At 43.6% G+C, this 17,109-nt stretch overlaps 1 protein-coding gene across 2 annotated transcripts in view; it reads left to right on the top strand.

The window, feature by feature from the left end:
- The first annotated feature begins 5,013 nt into the window (after nucleotides 1-5,013).
- Nucleotides 5,014-17,109, top strand: part of OSBPL1A (oxysterol binding protein like 1A) — a 73,423-nt gene continuing 61,327 nt past the window's right edge. The window contains exons 1-4 of one of the 2 annotated variants that reach the window (XM_074576849.1): nucleotides 5,014-5,153; nucleotides 5,922-6,074; nucleotides 11,125-11,247; nucleotides 15,844-15,929. In XM_074576849.1, the coding sequence (XP_074432950.1) occupies nucleotides 11,127-11,247; nucleotides 15,844-15,929 (207 nt within the window). In that variant the 5' untranslated portion in view covers nucleotides 5,014-5,153; nucleotides 5,922-6,074; nucleotides 11,125-11,126. Of the gene's footprint in view, nucleotides 5,154-5,188; nucleotides 5,235-5,921; nucleotides 6,075-11,124; nucleotides 11,248-15,843; nucleotides 15,930-17,109 lie in introns of those variants that run through there. The other variant, XM_074576850.1, reaches the window with a different exon arrangement.

Raw genomic sequence — 17,109 nt, 5'->3', positions numbered from 1 at the left:
AAATATATAGAACTAAGAAATAGGTAAGAACTAAAATATTGGAGTAAAACATCAATAACCCTGCTTGATTTTGCACACAACAGTTCAAGCACCATGGTATATTTGCAACTTCTCTTTTATAAAAAAAAGGAAGATTAAGAACAAATAAGGACAATGTCATGTCATGTACTACCAATGAATGCGCTCAGTTCTCTATTCTGTTTTTAAGCAGATTTTTCTACTGAGGATGTGCCAGTACTGTAGTTTTATCTTAATAATAGCCCAACGAGAGAATTTTGCTATAGTAACTTCCCAACAAAGCACAAAATTTTCTCTAATGTTCCAGTTGCTTCCACTCTACGTCCAATATAAATCTCAATCTGGGCCATCCAATAAGGAGCATATATACATTTAAGCACAAAGTAGTTCAGCTGATTGCAGTTTCACAATGATGTGAAAACTAGATCGCGGACTAAACTGACATGAATTAGCTATAACTTTCACAGTTATAAACTCTCCACATGCAGCTAATTTATCATTTTGGAACTAAACCCAAACAAAACTGATTCAATCACAAGAACAAAAAAGTGCATTAAACAAGCCTAAATATTCGTTTAAGACCACATATCTGGTAAGACTCAGAAGTATACATACAGGTGACTTACACCTTGGTTAAGAACGTTTCTTCTCTTTTAGCCGCAATCCAGTTGTGTGCTGGCTATTGCAGTGTGCAGTTGTCTTCTGTAAAGCTAGAGAAATCCAAAAGCTTTTCTATGATGTAATAAAAGCTAGCAGGTTTTAGGAGCCTCCTGGCAGAAGAGGATCAGTGAATTCTCCCATTTTCTCCTGCCATACCTGCTTTCAGATAAAAAGGGCATGTTAAAATGAACTCTTCTATACTATACGATTTTTTTGTTCTGCTGGAGGATACCTCCAGAAACTGCCTGAGTTTGCTTCAGCGCTGCTTTGAGCAGTGAAAAGCATTCCTAATCTCAGCAGTTAATCCAGCTCACAGCATCTACAAATTAACCGCATTACATGGTTATTTCCTGCAAAGTATGAAATAAATGTCAGCAACAGACTCGCATCTGTAAAAATTCCTATTGCAGGCAGTTCAGAACAACATGAAAATTTGCTTTGATCACTCACTGGAAGTTGCTCTTGGTAATCGAGGGAGAAGATTCAGAATAATCACATCTGAGAGTTAGTTCTCACATTAGTTAACACATTAGTTAGTTAGGTAACACATTAGGTAACACATTATTTAGTTCTCCTGTGCCTTTCTGTCCAGTGACTTTTGGTCAGTTAACGAACACTCAGTCATTAAGCACTTTACTACATGAAAACATGTGCAACCTGTCGTATCATTTATTACTTCCAGTTATCATTTCCAGGGGTACACTCCCTTACTAAATTGCATATCTCAAAATTGAACAGTATGCTCTAGTCTAAAGAGGAAGAAAACAAAGTGTCAGTGCAAGAAAGAATTGTTGTATCATAAATAAAATTGTGAAGTTTTATAGGGGGTAACAACATAAATGCACCGTAATTCTTGTCCCTTTTGAAGTCTGAAATGTCTTCCAGAAGTTCTTCCTTAGTTCAGCCACGGATAAACCACTAGCAACCTAGGTCAACCGTGCAGAGGCAGAAAGGGGTGCTCATCTTCTCTCAGCTGCCAGTGGTACCTTGCAAAATGAGAAATGATCATCATCTTGGCTCATACGGTTGCTAATGATGATATGCTAATGATAACCACAATAGCGTGGTTATTCTTTTTCAAGTAATGGCAAGGAAGAGTGCTATTATTTCAAAATTTCCAACAGAAATACTTCCAGTCATAGGGTTTGACTTGCCTGCAGCATTGAATTGAACTAGTTGATTATGCACTGCGCCCAGTAGAAGCTCCCTCCCTAAATAAGTTTCTCCCCAGGAAGCGCTATGGCCTTACAGCTTCAAATTCTGCAGTCAGGTTGCCCCATTGCCCCATCCCAGAATACGGCATGATGTAAAATATACTATTCTGTGAAAATCATTGACAAAACAGTTCAGTGAGTTCTGTGCAAGGCTGGTTTGCCAGTGCCTTCAGCCCTGGTATGAGAAGCATTTCATGCTCTCTGCGTCACTAATTTCAGCAGGTTATCTGAAAAAGGAAAGACATGAAAAAAAGGATAAAAGATATCATAGAATCATAGAGTGATTAGATTTGGAAGGGACCTTAAAGATCATGTAGTTCCAACCCCCCTGCCATGGGCAGGGACACCTCCCACTAGACCAGGCTGCTCAAAGCCCCATCCAGCCTGGCCTTGAACACCTCCAGGCATGGGGCATCCACAACTTCCCTGGGCAACCTGTTCCAGTGCCTCACCACCCTCACAGGAAAGAATTTCTTCCTGATATCTGATCTAAATCTACCCTCTTTCAGTTTAGAACCGTTACCCCTTGTCCTGTCATTGCACTCCCTGATAAGGAGTCCCTCCCCATCTTTCCTGTAGGCCCCCTTTAGGTACTGGAAGGCTGCTATAAAGTCTCCTTGGAGCCTTCTCTTCTCCAGGCTGAACAATCCTGGCTGTCTCATCCTGTCTCCATAGGAGAGGTTCTCCAGCCCTCTGATCATCTTCACGGCCCTCCTCTGGACTCGCTCCAAACAGAAAGAACCCATGATATTAGCAACACTGTTTTTCTCATTTCCACGCTTTAAAGTCCAAAACGCACCAGGTTATTACTCTGGGATGATCAAGGAGGCAAAACATAGGTGAAAAATAGACACTCCTTGAAGATGCTGGAGGCAGGGTGAGTGTGGTGATCCTGGCCAGGAGACCGCTGCACATGCAGGAGACAGGGATCCACAGTACAGGCACCCTGAGGAGACCCAGGTCTGTGCTGTGTTGCCTTTAGGCCTGTGTTGTTTTGCACAAATCTCTCGGTTGCAAGATAAACTCCACCAGCTCCTTGTCACGGAGGAACCTGTGGGCAGCTCCCTCTTGGTGTAGGCGATTACACTGCCTGCATGGCCTTGCCTTTATCTAGAAGTGCAGCAAGATGTTCTCACGTGAACATCCTTTATGAATAGCTGTTTTCTCATAACAAAATTAAAACAGCTTGAATGACCAAGGGAGGAGCTTCTCTCTAGGGATGGGATCTGTGCAGTGTGCCATGGGAGAAGTCCACCAAGGGTCTGTCTGATGCTGGATGTGGGGTTCAGAGCATCTGAAGGGACATAAGATTTACTCACTATCTGTATTACCCTATTCCGTCTTTTTAAAACGGGTATTATTTTATTAAGCCATTTGCTGTCGGGCCTTTCTTACTGAGTTTCAGAGAAAAGCCCTGCACCGTCCCTCTCTCAATTCATTGTCCCTGCTCCCTGGCGCAGAACAGGGAGCGACAGTATAATGGCCTGGCTGTAGGGTAAAGCTCTGTGCTATAAACCCTGTGCTGCATTGCAATGGCTTATAGAGTAGTGGGGTGCTGATGCTTTTATTTAATTACAAAAATTATAATAAATACAAGAAAATAATATAAATATTTATCTATAGTATTTGTGTGTGTAAATGTAATACAAAATAGGAAAAGGGAAGGATGCTTGATTTTACCATGAGGTTGCTAGGAGCAGTTACGGCATTGTGAAAGATGCCTCGAAGCCAGAAGCAAGAGGAAGAAATAAAGGGAAAGAAGCTTAGACAGACTGACAGCAGTGGCTGAGAGCGTAAGAAACGATACGAATGTGGGCGTGAAACAGCTAGTGCTCTGCAAGTAAGGACAGTGACTTGAAGACCTGCTTCTAAGGAAAGAAAGTCCATGTGATCCTTCTCAGAAGCCTCTCGGATGTCATATACTTATGGCTGAAGCATCCCCGGATGCAGGTCTCTTAACTAAGATAAACTAATTTAAAGTAATGAAAAGCAGGAGAAGTCCAAACATAGTAAATTCGTGTTATTTCTGCAGGTGTGGAACTGTTCTTTTTCTTCTTTTGGTACTTCATCCTTAAAACATTAAAAATATACGTAGCTATAGACAATACAGAAAAATGGAGCATGCCTCATTATTTATGTCCCAGGAGTTTCACAAGAATTGCTCAGGCTTAAACTTGCCCACTTATGGAATGGAAGTTTCATCCTAATCTTCTGAGATATTTTCTCATGGCACCTGTGGCTCCTGCCCTGCCTTTTCAGCCCTCCCTCTGCATATGACACAGACTCGGTCACGCCTCAACACCGCAAAGCTTCCCTCCTTAATAAAATTCCTGCAGGATTTCAAAGGCACCGTGGGAGCTTCCCAAATGCAAAACCCCCTCTCAGGTGCTAAAGGCAGAAAAACAAGGCACCGGCTACCGGCTTCAGGTGAAAAGGGGAGCAAGGAATAAATACGCGCAGGACGGACAGATGGCAAGGAGCGGTGGACCAAAGGGCCGTGGATCGAGGGAGTACTTCACATTTTGTCCCCAGGAGTACCCAAACTCTCGCTCTCTTCGGTTGTTTTGGGCTATGCTGTTCTTAAAGCAGTGTGTGTATTCACAAGTAGTTCCTCTTACTTGCACCATAGTCGTACGCGAGACTGCGGTGACTACCAAGGACGCCCTTTTTCCCCGCTGGAGAACCATCATTCCTGTACGCTTACAGCCCTCTTTTGGGGACGTTTTGACCGACTCCACTGTCGGCCCCTTCGCGTTCCCGCCGCATCTTCGCCCCCTTCCGTGGCTCCCTCGGCCGAGGCGGGGGCTGGGGGGTGTCTCTCAGCCCGGGAAGGGGATGCACCCATGGCGGCGGCGGGCGAACCCAAGCCAGAACCGGGCAGGACCTGCCGGGCAGCGCCGCGGGTCGCAGGGGCGTCGCTGCCCCTCCCGGAGCTCCTTTCTCTCAGCGAACGGGCGGCGGCGGGGCCCTGCTTCACCCCTCCCGGCTCTTGGGGCGGGCCCTGCACCCCCGCGACCGGCCCCCACGCGTGCAGAACCACCCCGCCGCCTGCTTCCACCCGGGCCCGGTGTGTTGGGGAACGGCGAGGAGGCCGCTGACAGCCCCGCGGGCGGGTCCCGGGGGGAGGCGGGACCGTGGCGTGGCGGAGGAGTGTGGGGGGGGCGGAGCTCTGCCCCGCCGGGAGCCCACGGCGCCCGCCCTGCGCGGCGTGGGGCGGGGGGGAACCGGCCGAGGCGCCGCCGCAGGTCACGTGCGGGGCCGGTGCGTATAACACACCGTGGGGGGGGTTCGGGGGTGTCGCGCGTGGGGCGGGCAGTGGCGGGAGCTGCGCGGAGCGGTGAGGTGGGGGCATGGCATGGCGGTGGGTCAGCCCACCCGCTCCTGGCGTGTTGTCTTCCGCGGCGCGCAGCGGTGGGGGACGGGACAGGGGAACGGGTGGGGACGCGCCCTCACGCTGCAGCGGCGGCTTTGTTGCTGCTGTTATTGCGCCTCTCTGTGTCGCTTCTTCCCCGGGCCGCTGCCGAGCCGGCGCTGCCCGCCAAGTTCAGCCGGAGCCGGCTGTGAGGGGAGCAGCGGGGCTGCCGGGCCGGGCCGGCCTGGCGCGGCGCTGAGTGAGGGGCTGCGTGCATCTCGCCGGGCCGCCCCCCACGGAGGACCCCGGCTCGCTGGTCTCCGGGAGCGGGTTTGGGTGTGAGGTGGGGGTGTCGCTGCACCCCCTCTTCCCTCAGAGCCCCTCTTCCGGCGAGACGACCACCGTGAGGCGGGGGGCGGCCCAAAGTAAGGCTGCTTGCGGCTGAGGAGGCGAGGCAGAGTCAGAGGCAGCCTTGGTAGCCGGGGGGGGGGGGTTGCTGTGGCCTTCGATGTGAGCGCCCGCTATGGTGCGCGGGTGGCCCTTCCTCCTCCTCCTCCTCCTCCTCCTTGGAACTGCTCCGTCGCCACGGCGGGGCTGCGGGGGGGGGTGGCCGGTGCCGCCGGGCTGTGGCGGTCCCGTCCGCGCCGTGGGTCTGAGCCCACCTTTCCCTACCACAGGCAAGAAGCGTGGTTGCCGTGGCCCATGACCCTGTCGCGTTAAAAAAAGTGTTGGAGTACCGGAACGGAAACGAACTGCTCCATTCCCCCTCCATTCTGCACGCAGAGAACTCCAGTTAATGTGCTTGGAACGGTGCTTTGCCAGCTGATCCGGTAAGATCTTGCACTGGCTGTGCTAAGCTTATTCAGAGCTGCTGGGCTGAAAGAAAGCCTTTGATGTAACAAAACTAAACTATTTGCAGAAGACAGCCAGGAGATGCCTAGGAATGAGGATTAGTTTAAATAGCTATTGCCTTGGCAATGGTGTTGAACAGATACTGTGTTATTCTATCCGTCTTAATTGCTATGAAGCAGACAGTAACTTTAGGTGCTTTCACATGAAGTACCATGAGACTGTCTTCAGCATGGTCAGCTTCTAACTTCTAGAACCCTTTAACTGAAGATTAAAATAACTACTTTTAGATAACATCACTCGTGCTTCTAGTACTGCAACTCTCTCTTCCTGGAGCCGCTCCTGTCAGTGCAGTGTGGTGTGTGGGTTTGTAGACAGGTTCTGTCTGTTTGTGCGGTTTGGTGCATTTTGTCCTCCTCCTTTACGAGCATCACTTCATAACGTGTGCACGCTGGGACATGTAACAAGTCTTCCTGAGTGAGTATCATCGTTTCCTACAGGAATCTAGTTTTCATTGCTAGAGGGAGATCTGAAATACTAGCCAGTGCTGTGCTTCTTACCAGCCTTACTATTTGTCACAAATAGAAAGCTTCCTATGCAACTGACAGCTGCTGCCTCAGGGCCTTAATGTTACGTTGGGCAGTGCCAGTACTGCTTCTGCTGCTTGTCAAGCTGCAGCAGAGTGAAAACCAACCATGTTCTGGTTAGTGTGTATTGTCACTGTTCTAGGCCGTGTACACTGCAGGAGGCCTCAGCAGGAGAAGAAATCAAAGCAAAAGCAAGTGTGTCATATCAGTAGTGCTGCCCCATGGTCATGCATGGCCCTTTAGGCCTTTGTAGACTGCTTTGTGAGAAAAGCAGCTTTTTTTTTTGCTTGGACTCTCTCCTAGCAATTGGGTAACGTTGGTAGTTTGTATATTGGTAGTTAGGTGGTGTCCTGGTTTCAGCTGGGAAAGAGTTAATTTTCTTTCTAGTGATTGCTGTGAAAGGAATGTTAATAATGAATATTGTTTTAGTTGTTGCTAAGTGATGTTTATACTTTTCAAGGACTCTTTCCAGATTCCCATAGAAGCTGAGAAGGAGCACAGACAGAACAACATATGTGGAATAGTCTGCACCATGGTCATCACACTCAGTATATAAATGGGGGTTGCCCAGGTGCAGGCCCCACAGGGAGAATCTGCAATCACTGCTCAGGTTGGGCTTGGCAACCAATTCATTGAGTGGTGAGAGTGACTTGTATCTTGTATATTCTTTCACCATTATTATTATTATTGTTATTTTACCCTTCTAGGGTGGGGGAATGGGTAGTTAGTGAGTGGCTGCGTGGTCCTAGTTGCTGGCTGGGCTTAAACCACAAGCGGTTGCCTTTTGTAGTTAAGTATTCTGCAAAACTCCCTTAAGCAGGTGTGTGCAGGCAGAACGGTGAACTGGGCTTTCTAGTCTGTGATGGAAGCAACCCCTGTGTGAAGGTAGATACTCTAATAGCATGAGAACATCACTCTGGCACAGGTCTCATAGAGGAAGATAAAAGCGGAGCATCTCGCTGCTATTCTTTATACCTTCTTAAAGGATAAGATTCAATTAGCAGTCAGGTACTGTTCCGGTAGTCCTAATGAGTTCAACATCTCGGTCCCATCTTGGCTGCATATATGACACTAAATATTGTTCTTGTGTTGTTTTCTCACGGTATACCAGTGACTATAGAGCCTAGCATATGAGCCTTTCAACAGCGCAAGCTGTAAAGATGAGCTGTGAAAGGCAGTTTAACCTATATCAGCTGATTAGTGGAATAAGGTAATGATGGCAACACCACTGACTGAACAGATGTCTGCTCTCATAAGTAGCTAGTAGCTTTGCATAACAGGCAGCACAATTCATATAGATTAATCTGTTCGTAGCATCTCATTGCTACTAAATCCAAACTAAACTATTAAGTTTCTCCCTCAGTACTGATGATCTGGCTCGGTACCTCAAAACTGATGGGTAGGGATTTGGGAGTTCTCTTGGTGGTGGGTCATGGGGCCAAATAAACTCCCATCTGCAGGGGAATGCAGGTATACAAAGTACAGTTGTAAGCTCACAGTGTTTGAGTGCCTGTGTATGGATTTCTTTCCATACTCTGAATTTGCCATTCAGACTTCTGTTGATGGCCATTCATCTCCATTACTGAGCAAATCCCGTTGCTTAAAACAGTATTTTCAAGACTTCAAGATTATGCTCTTCTGTTAAGAGTTCCTTCGCTGTCAGCTTCACTTATGCATTTCATTTAGCTTGTTAGCTAAAACTTCAGGTTCTGTATCATTTGTCCAATGAGTAACTGCACACAGATTCACTTTCCAGCTCCAATTGTAGGAATATTTCCATGTGAATGATCTTCCTAACTATGACTAATAGCTAGACAGTCATTCTTCTGCATCATTGCATGCTTCAAGCTTACAAAGTATATTTGAAATTGGAGGCTTGGCCTAAACAGCAAAGTCTTTGGGGACTAAACCAGTGAAGCAGACAGACCTTTCTTAGCCATTTTACTACACCTGTCACTCTACTGCTAATATTTGCTGTAAGCGTACAAACAAATCAGTGACTTTAACCTAGTGACTATTTGGGGGGAAAAAAACATGCAAGTAATTTTACACAGTGATTCAGCTTTTCTGTGTATCTTAAATTGTTTAAGATTCTGCTCATGCACATAACTGGCCTTGCTGCATAGGAAAGTTGTGCATTTGGATGGGTTTCCTGGTTCCTTTCCCAAGCAGTCTTTTCCTTCTCATCAATATCAAATGGAAACTGCAAGTTCTTAATGTGTTGAAAGTGCATTGCTATTTGTACCTGCTGTGTATGTGGGATGTTGACAAATGATATGGGGTAATGATAGGAGTATGTTTCTCTCATCTGAGACATTTGAGAGATGGCTAAAGAGAGATTGTGTGGGAGGGGGTGAAAATGAAGGATGAGCTTTGCTTTTTTTTTTTCTTTTTACTCCATCCCTGATGGGTAGACCAGCAAAATGAGCTCTAACTATCCTCTTAGCTTTTGTCTGTATGATTCTCAGTGCTGCATCCTGTGTCCCCCTGAAACAGTATCACTCGACTTCAGAGAAAGTATTCCAGACTGCTAATACACTGACATACTTGACTTTGATCTTTCTCTAGACGCTGGTAGAACTGATTCACTGAGGAAAATTATAGCTGCCCCAGTAACAACAAATTGTGCTATGTTGCCTCAGACAAGTGGATAGACTCCTGTTTAAAGGAGAAGGTAGCTTCAGGGCTCGAAGCATTACTAGAAGGACTAGTACTGTTTTGTTTTCTAGTAGAACTGAAAAGCAGGCACAAACAAGAATATTGTCTAACCACCTCTGGAGAAGGCATTTTTATCCAGTGTCTGTGGGAGATTGCAGGTGACTGATCTGATCTGTTCTGAAACATGATGGAAAGGGCTTGCTTAGTCTTTCTCGCAAATTCTTTGAGAATGAATTTTCTCTGTCTCCCTTTGCTGATTGAGCAAAAGGTGGGGGAAAACTCTTCTCTGTATTGCTAGGACTTGAGCAGTCTGTCCTGTTCTAGGCTTCCGTCTCAGTCTTGAATATTACAAGATCTGTCACTGTTAGAGGCTTTTTGTTGCTTACCCAGTGTTCTCACTGAGTGGCTTCTCATCTTACAGTAGTTGAAGAGCTCCCTGCATCTGTTTTGGCTATGAGTCTGTGTCGTGCAGTCAAGCTGCCTGTCCAATGCAGCAGAGTGTAAACATGTTGTGCGACCAAGCAAAGCCTCTGCTTGTATAGGAAAGCAAACTATATGAGGCCAGTAATGTTCTTTGCATTAACTGACTTTAGAAATATAGATTCTGCAAGATCTGGTAAACCTAGCTTGTCAGGCTAAGATGCTAAACTGGAGACACTAAATTTGGGCAACCTCTTATTTTACTCTTGTTTGTAGCAGCAATAAATTGTGTGTTACAGCACAGTTTTTTGAAGCTGCTTTTAAAATCACTTGACACCTCTTAAAAGCAGAATATTTAAATGGGACATTAAAATTGGGTTTTGCCTGTACTGAGCTATGCTGGGTCTAGTTGTTGTAACAGCATTTAAAAAAAAAAAAAAAGGGGGGGGGCAAAAGACTTCAGACTGGGATTCTATCAGTGTGAAAAGGTTGGTAAAGACATCACTTGATAACTGTATTCATGGAGAGACCTGGTAAGTAGCAATATCACTTGCGCAAAGGCCTCGGGCTCCTTGTCTATTAAAGCTGTAAAAAGAGTGATGCTAAGAGGTTTTGTTTTTTCCCTCTTCTTTGGAAGATGTAAATGTACTTTTTCTTGTAGTTCAAAAGCAATGGTACAATGAGAACTAGCTAGTTGTGTTTTACAGTTGCATGTTAACTTCTTTATATTGTACTACAGTGCTTAAAGATAAGCTCAAATCTACAAAAATGAGTATCTGACTCCCCTTCAAGTCAAGGTTGGAGGGGGTCAGGTATCTGAGTTCAAGACCTGATTGTATCAGGGACTGATACAATATCTGGGGACCCCCATGTGAAGATGGATTCTGTTCTCCAGGGTTGGCAGTCAAAATAAGTCTCAGTTAATTCTGAAGAAATACTTGGGCTAAAAGGCTTTTATCATTATTATTATTGCCTCTGGAAACCTTAAGGGGTAAAGGTGAAAACTTTACGAGGAAAAAGTAAATGTTTACTGGTTATGCTTGTAGCAAAGTTTGCCTTGTTTGTGGCATACAGTTCCAACTGTCAAGGCACACTTAGAACTGAGAAAACCAAGAAGTAAGAAAACATGGGTATTTTGTCACTTAACTGCTTTGTTTGTATGAGGAATTTTAATGCCTCTTAGTGGCATGACTGGGTGCTTGACAGTTGAAAACAGCTTGCATATTAAATGGGTCCCATATAGGAAATAATTGTCTTTCTCATACTGGTGTTAATGTTAAATAAGGGAGAAAAGTGCCATAATATTATGCCATATCTTATAGCAGCATAAGAGATTGCAAAATTGGTTCTTTCATATTTTCATTAGAGATGAGCACTGAAGCAGAACAGCAGCTTCTCCATGATGCTAGAAATGGAAACGCTGAAGAAGTTAAACAGCTGTTGGATACCATGAACAAAGGAGAAATAGACTTTGATATCAACTGTAAAGGTTAGTAGCCTTCCTCAAATGTCTGTAATCTCACTGTTGTAGCCACAGGTAATGAAACTGTTACTGATAGTATAACCTTGCTTTCTTTGGAGTGCTCAATAGAGTAATAAAAACTGCTTATACAACTGCTTTTACCCTGCGACTCTTAAGGCTGCACTTGTATGGGGAAGAGATCGTACAAGCAGAGTAGAGATAACTGTAACATACAGAAAACCTCAAGAGTAATTCACAGAAGCTAGAAATGTCAACAAGACAAAGAATCAGTACCTCTTCTTGCCTCTGTGCTCATGCTAATGTTGGAGCTCTATAATGTTCAACAAAACAGGCCATGGTGCCAGAGGAAAGGCTGCAGAGAAGACTGGGTAGTTCTTGTGCTCTGTTAGATATGATTTTTTTTTTTTTAGGCCCATGTTTCATTATCATGTAGTAGGAGCAGCTACATCTCTTGCCACTTGCAGGAATGGTTGGGACAAATGTATACTTGTTACTATTAGCAGTATACTAGGTTACTTTGGAAAAGAAAGTAAAACTGCCAGTCACTTGTGTCTGTCTCTTTGGCCAACATTAAAGTTTTTTCATGTGCATAGCTGACATAGTTACGGCTAAGCAACTTGCTGAGCATTAAACCTTCAAACTGGGGCTGGATTTGCAACCTCGTTAGCAGTTGCAGATTGACCTATTTCTTTATTTGTTTAGTTAGTTTTCTATTTCTGCTTATTTATGGGAGTGTGTTTCTGGTTGCTTCAAAAAAAGTGGATGTGTATCCCACTCTTTCTACGTGGGCTGATATTTCTTTGTTCAGCACTTAACTGTTAAGCAGCACTGAGAAGATAATGTTGCAAAGGGAGGGGGGAGAGGGCAACTATGGTTCTTCTCAGCCTTGCCCTAAAGAGCAGGGAAGCCTGTTATCTATCCCTTTCCCAACTCTAGTTTTTAATGATCCTTTTGTTTGACTACTCAGCCATGTCTGTGTTTTCCCAATAGTTAATGTGCTCCCCTCCAAAAAACATGTTGTAAAACCCAAACCCTTGATACTTCATCTTCAGGGAGCTAGTTCATAATTTAAAGGGGAACTAGACAGAGCTTAATGGAGTTGAAGTCCTCCACCCTCACAAGCATATCCTTTGCAAATATTCATGATGATGTGAGCAGTGCCTAAACAGCTGGAATAAAACTACCTTAAGATTCATGTGGTAGTACCCATAAATAAATTGTTGAAGTCTCTTGTGCTTAGAGATTTCACAGCTTCTCAGATGTGCTCTTAAATATAACCTGAAGTCAAGAAAGCATAATGAAATGGCATAATCTGCAGTCCTGTATTATATCAAGGAAACTGGTCTCTGGTTGGCATTCGTGCTCGAAGTGGAGTGTTAGTATTGTGAAAGTTTGCAGCTAGGTAGAAGAGACTCAGGGAAAGGGAATGAAGGGAAAGATACATGGTGCTTGGCTGTTATTCTTCCAGTTCAACAATACATGGCCAGCCAGCTAATACATGCTTGCATGCAAATGGGAGGTCTAGGAAACTAGAGGGAACATGCTGGTGATAGTTTAGGTTATACAAAATAATTCTGAATGTGGAATCTATACACAGTGAAATTTCTTTTTTCTGATTCCTCTAAATGTTAGAGGACACAGAAGTGTAACTAAAGTGTTCTCTGGGGGAACTGTTCCGGTTGTGTGAAACTTCAGAGTTAAATCTCTATTCTTCCACAGTCGCTCTTTAAAGTCTGACCATTTCAGTCACTCTGCTCCCATAGAGTACTCCATTGGAAATAGTCTAAGACAAATTCAGGCCAGCCAGCTTCTGCAGTCTTTCTGCCTCCTCACTATGTCTTTCTGCATCCTCACTGTCTTGCTACAAATCTTGATCTGTTAGGTACTACCAGATAGTAATTGCACAACCACATGACGATTAACTAAAATAAAGGCTGTAGAGTGTAACTGACTTTTTGCAACCCTCAGTCTTCCTTCTCTTCCCTACAGCCTCTTCTTCTGTCATTATCTTCTGGATAATAAGATATCCCTAGAGAGTCAGGGTATGGGGGATGTCTTCAGTGCTGCAACTGTTCCTTCAGGACTTGCATCTGATGTGGCAATGACATTTGGCTTAGAATAAAGTACTTTCGGAGCATGTGGGAGGCTGTACTGGAGGTAGTGTAAACTTCCCCCAGAGCATGCCTTGGGAGACATAAGTCTGACACATTAATGTGCCTGGGTTTCAAAGCCTACCTCCAACATCTTGTAAAACCTGTCATGTCTTTCCAACGGTGAGCTTATATCCGAGGCTGTGCTCTAGATTCACAAGTGTGAAGTCTGACAAGAATGATCCCAAACATCCTGATTTCAGCCAAAGTGAAGGAAGAGAAAATAAATCCAGGCTTCTCCTCCTTGTTCTGTTGGGACTGGATTCTAGCCAGTCAGCACTTACAGATAAGTGAAACTTGCTTGATTAGAATCCAGGTCACTGGTTTCGAAAGAAGATATCTATATTAAAACAGCACTAAACCTAGGTTTCATCCAAAACGATCATATTTTCTACGGCTATGTTGTCTTATTCTCCTTAAGTACAAGAAAACAGAATATCTAGACTTTGCAAAGTAAGAAAAGTGTAAAATAAGGTCAATGGTCAACAGTGTGTTATGCCAAAATATACATTTGAATGACTGCGCAGTAGCCTGGCAGACCACAACCTGGAGATGACTGCCTAGTTTGTCTCCACTCTCTAAATGAATGGTTAACACTTGAGACTTATTGCTAACTGGCATCAAAGCAAGTAACTGGGTGGGAGAGCTAGGGGAATTTGTTTTGGTTTTGTGTTTATTCTACTTTCCTATCCTTGTATTCTCCCCAGTGTAACAATGTCCTGGTTTAAAATAATAATTAGGAAAATAAAGGCATGAACGCTTGCGATCACTTTAAGAGAAGTAAGAAACACTTCAAGAGCTTGAGAAGTAACTGGTCAGCTAACATCAGAAATGCAAACGTTCACAGTGGATGCAAAACAAGGCACTTTATTCAGTAAGAATTACAAATCTGTCTGGGTTCCTGATTTTCTTTTTTTATGACCAAATTCTTTGGCAGCAGCACTGTCTTGTCAGTGCTGTAACTAATGACTGTCTTAGGCTAATTGTATGAATTCAGTGCAACTCAGACCTCTTTTGTGTTTTTTTAAAAGAACCTTCTTACCTACTAGACTGAGGGATGAATGATGTCCATTTAGTATGTTATCCAGCATATGTAGCCCCAGAAGTAGTGATCCACACAGTATTTATCTTCTGTGGTACTTGAGCCCATCAGTCACACAGGGCAAGAACTCTGTTGTAGGCCAGACTGGGATGAGGGGAAGATACTAAATCTGGGGTTGGAACAAAAGCAGGAGTTCAGAAGAAAGAGAACCAAGTAACAAAAGAAATAGCCAACAGAGGGCAGAAATGTCAGTTGGAAACAATTATAAGAAATGGGAAAATATTTCATCTGTGAACCACATTCTAGTGTTAATTTGTAATATGAGAGCAGAAAGAACAATGAACTTGCAAGACCAGGACTTCCCTTTTACCTTGTGCTAGTGGCTTGTCCCCTCAGGGCAAACTTATGTTATGCATGTTCCAGACCTCAGTGCTTTAGGGTAACTGAAAAGGGAAAACTTAATGGTGTCATAACTTCAAAATGATTTCTAAGTCTCACTTTCATTTTGCTTTCAAATACAAAATGATAGCTTTTAGGTGGCACCTGGAATGCTGTGGGTCTGTCGCTTAGTAAAAACAAATGACAAATCAGCTTTGCTTACTACAATTGAGTGTTACAACTGGAAACTAGCATCAGTTGTTAAATTAGTAATCTCTAATACTTTTAATATCTTGCTTTTAAAGAAGTGATTGTAGGACAGTTCTTGACTCTAATTCATACTGCCAATCCTCCAGGACGTGCTTTACATGCTCTTTAAAGTATAAATAATAGTTTCCTTTGCATGGTCACTTCTGTGCCTGCTTCCTACTTAGGCTTGTCATGCCTGCAGAGGCTTACAGCTGTAGACGATACATGAGTTCTGCAGTGCAGAAAGGTTTCAAATCATGATACTTAATAAGGCTATCTTTATTAAAATTGAGTACAACCACAAGACAGCAAAAAGCCCTAACAGTAGGCCATCCCACCTGTTTTGGTTTGAATCATCTGTTTGGACAGATGCACTGTCCTACCTTTCATTTGTGTGCAGGATATAAAATCGGATAAACCAAACTGTTTTTTTGATAAACCAGAGGAATAATGTACTTGCATGTGCTATTTTCACAGTGAATGAAAGTAACTGAAGCTTCTTGCTCCTCTTGAAGAACAAGGTGTTACTTGAAAACTGAAGTTTTATTCTCTATCAGACTACGTGACTTTCTTCTTTCAGAAAGATTTTGTAGACTTGAATCTAACAGTCTCATGCTGCATCCCAGTTCAGTAATTTAGATGATGTTAATAATATTGATGCTTCCAGCTGCCTTGCTCCTCTGTTACTGTGAAGAATTGTCATCCATGCCAAGCTCCAAGCATGTGACAAGATCTTTTTTGTACTGTGTGATCAAAACTTAATTTCCCTGTTTTGTCTTTTAGGCAGAAGTAAATCTAATATGGGTTGGACACCTCTTCACCTTGCATGCTACTTTGGACATGCTGTTGTGGTAGATGATTTGCTGAAGGTATATTTCTATGTGCCTCCATGTATAAGAAAATTCTTTGTTATGCTAGAAGCAGTTAGTATTTATTTAGTTTTTTGCAGTAGAAAAAAGACGGCTTTGTAGAGAGGTGGAGACATTCCTACAATTTATCTGCATGTAACATAGAGGTAACTAAGCTGATTGCTAAAACTAAGGAATTAAATAGTTGTGTTAAGATCAGCCCAGTTTACAAGGACCCGAAATAGTGACACTGGAAGTCCATACAGTAGTATACAGCTGTTGCTCTGAACAGTGCTTACAGCTATCAGTACTTAGCTAACTTTCCTATGATGTGTGTGTGTTTGTCTATGTAACCCGCTGAACATAGGAATTAAAGACGTATAGTATATAGGTATGCACTTGTGAAAGCTTCGTCCCTTTTCAAACTCCATGGATATCTGCATATAGTACGCCAGCATCTGATACTAGTGATGCAAATGTTTCAAGGGCCTTATCTAGCTTACTGTAGTACATAAAGTATATAATTGAGGCAGTTTTACTTACTGAGTTGCAGGAAAGGCTAAAGGCTTTCAAATGCGAAAAACCCCAAACTGTGTTCTCTAACTGGATGTTGTCCATAGATGTCCAGAATTCTGTGCAAAGTAACTTATTTGCGTTCCTTTCCAGGCACAGGCTAATGTAGTTTGACTCCATTATTTCAAAGATGTTAAAAGAAATAATGAACTGTGTGATGAACTTTGAAATTATGAATCTCTGTGGTAAAAGCTGACCTATTTGTATCTTCTTAGCCACATCTGCACTGCATTTGCAGTTGTTTCTGGCTGAGTTTATTTTTTTTACCCTCAGCTCTCAGGGTAGCTTCAACCAACCTTAACTGTATTATACCCTATTCCTGTTTGAAAGGTTTTGCTGTAGGTGGCAGGAACATGCTAAACAGCCTCACATACTCAGATAGCTAATCTAAAATCGAATTTCATTCAGAATAAAGGGTACCAGCCATAATTGTGACCAAAGCAGGAAATAAAGTTGAGATTTCTTTGAGACATTCTTCTCTAGCCTACATACCTGCTCAGGTGATAATGCTGCTCTCGATCCAAGAGGGCTACTTAAAACAAAAGGTAAAGTTTTGTCACTTAATGCATTTATCAACACTTCTGGAGTTGGAAGATTATGTGTAACTTTGTGCTTTCTTCTCTGTTGG

Source organism: Larus michahellis, chromosome 2, assembly GCF_964199755.1.
Source record: "Larus michahellis chromosome 2, bLarMic1.1, whole genome shotgun sequence".
In the NCBI taxonomy this organism is placed as follows: Eukaryota; Metazoa; Chordata; class Aves; order Charadriiformes; family Laridae; genus Larus; species Larus michahellis.
Note: the sequence above shows the minus strand (reverse complement) of the source record. Positions and strands in the feature narration are given on the sequence as shown.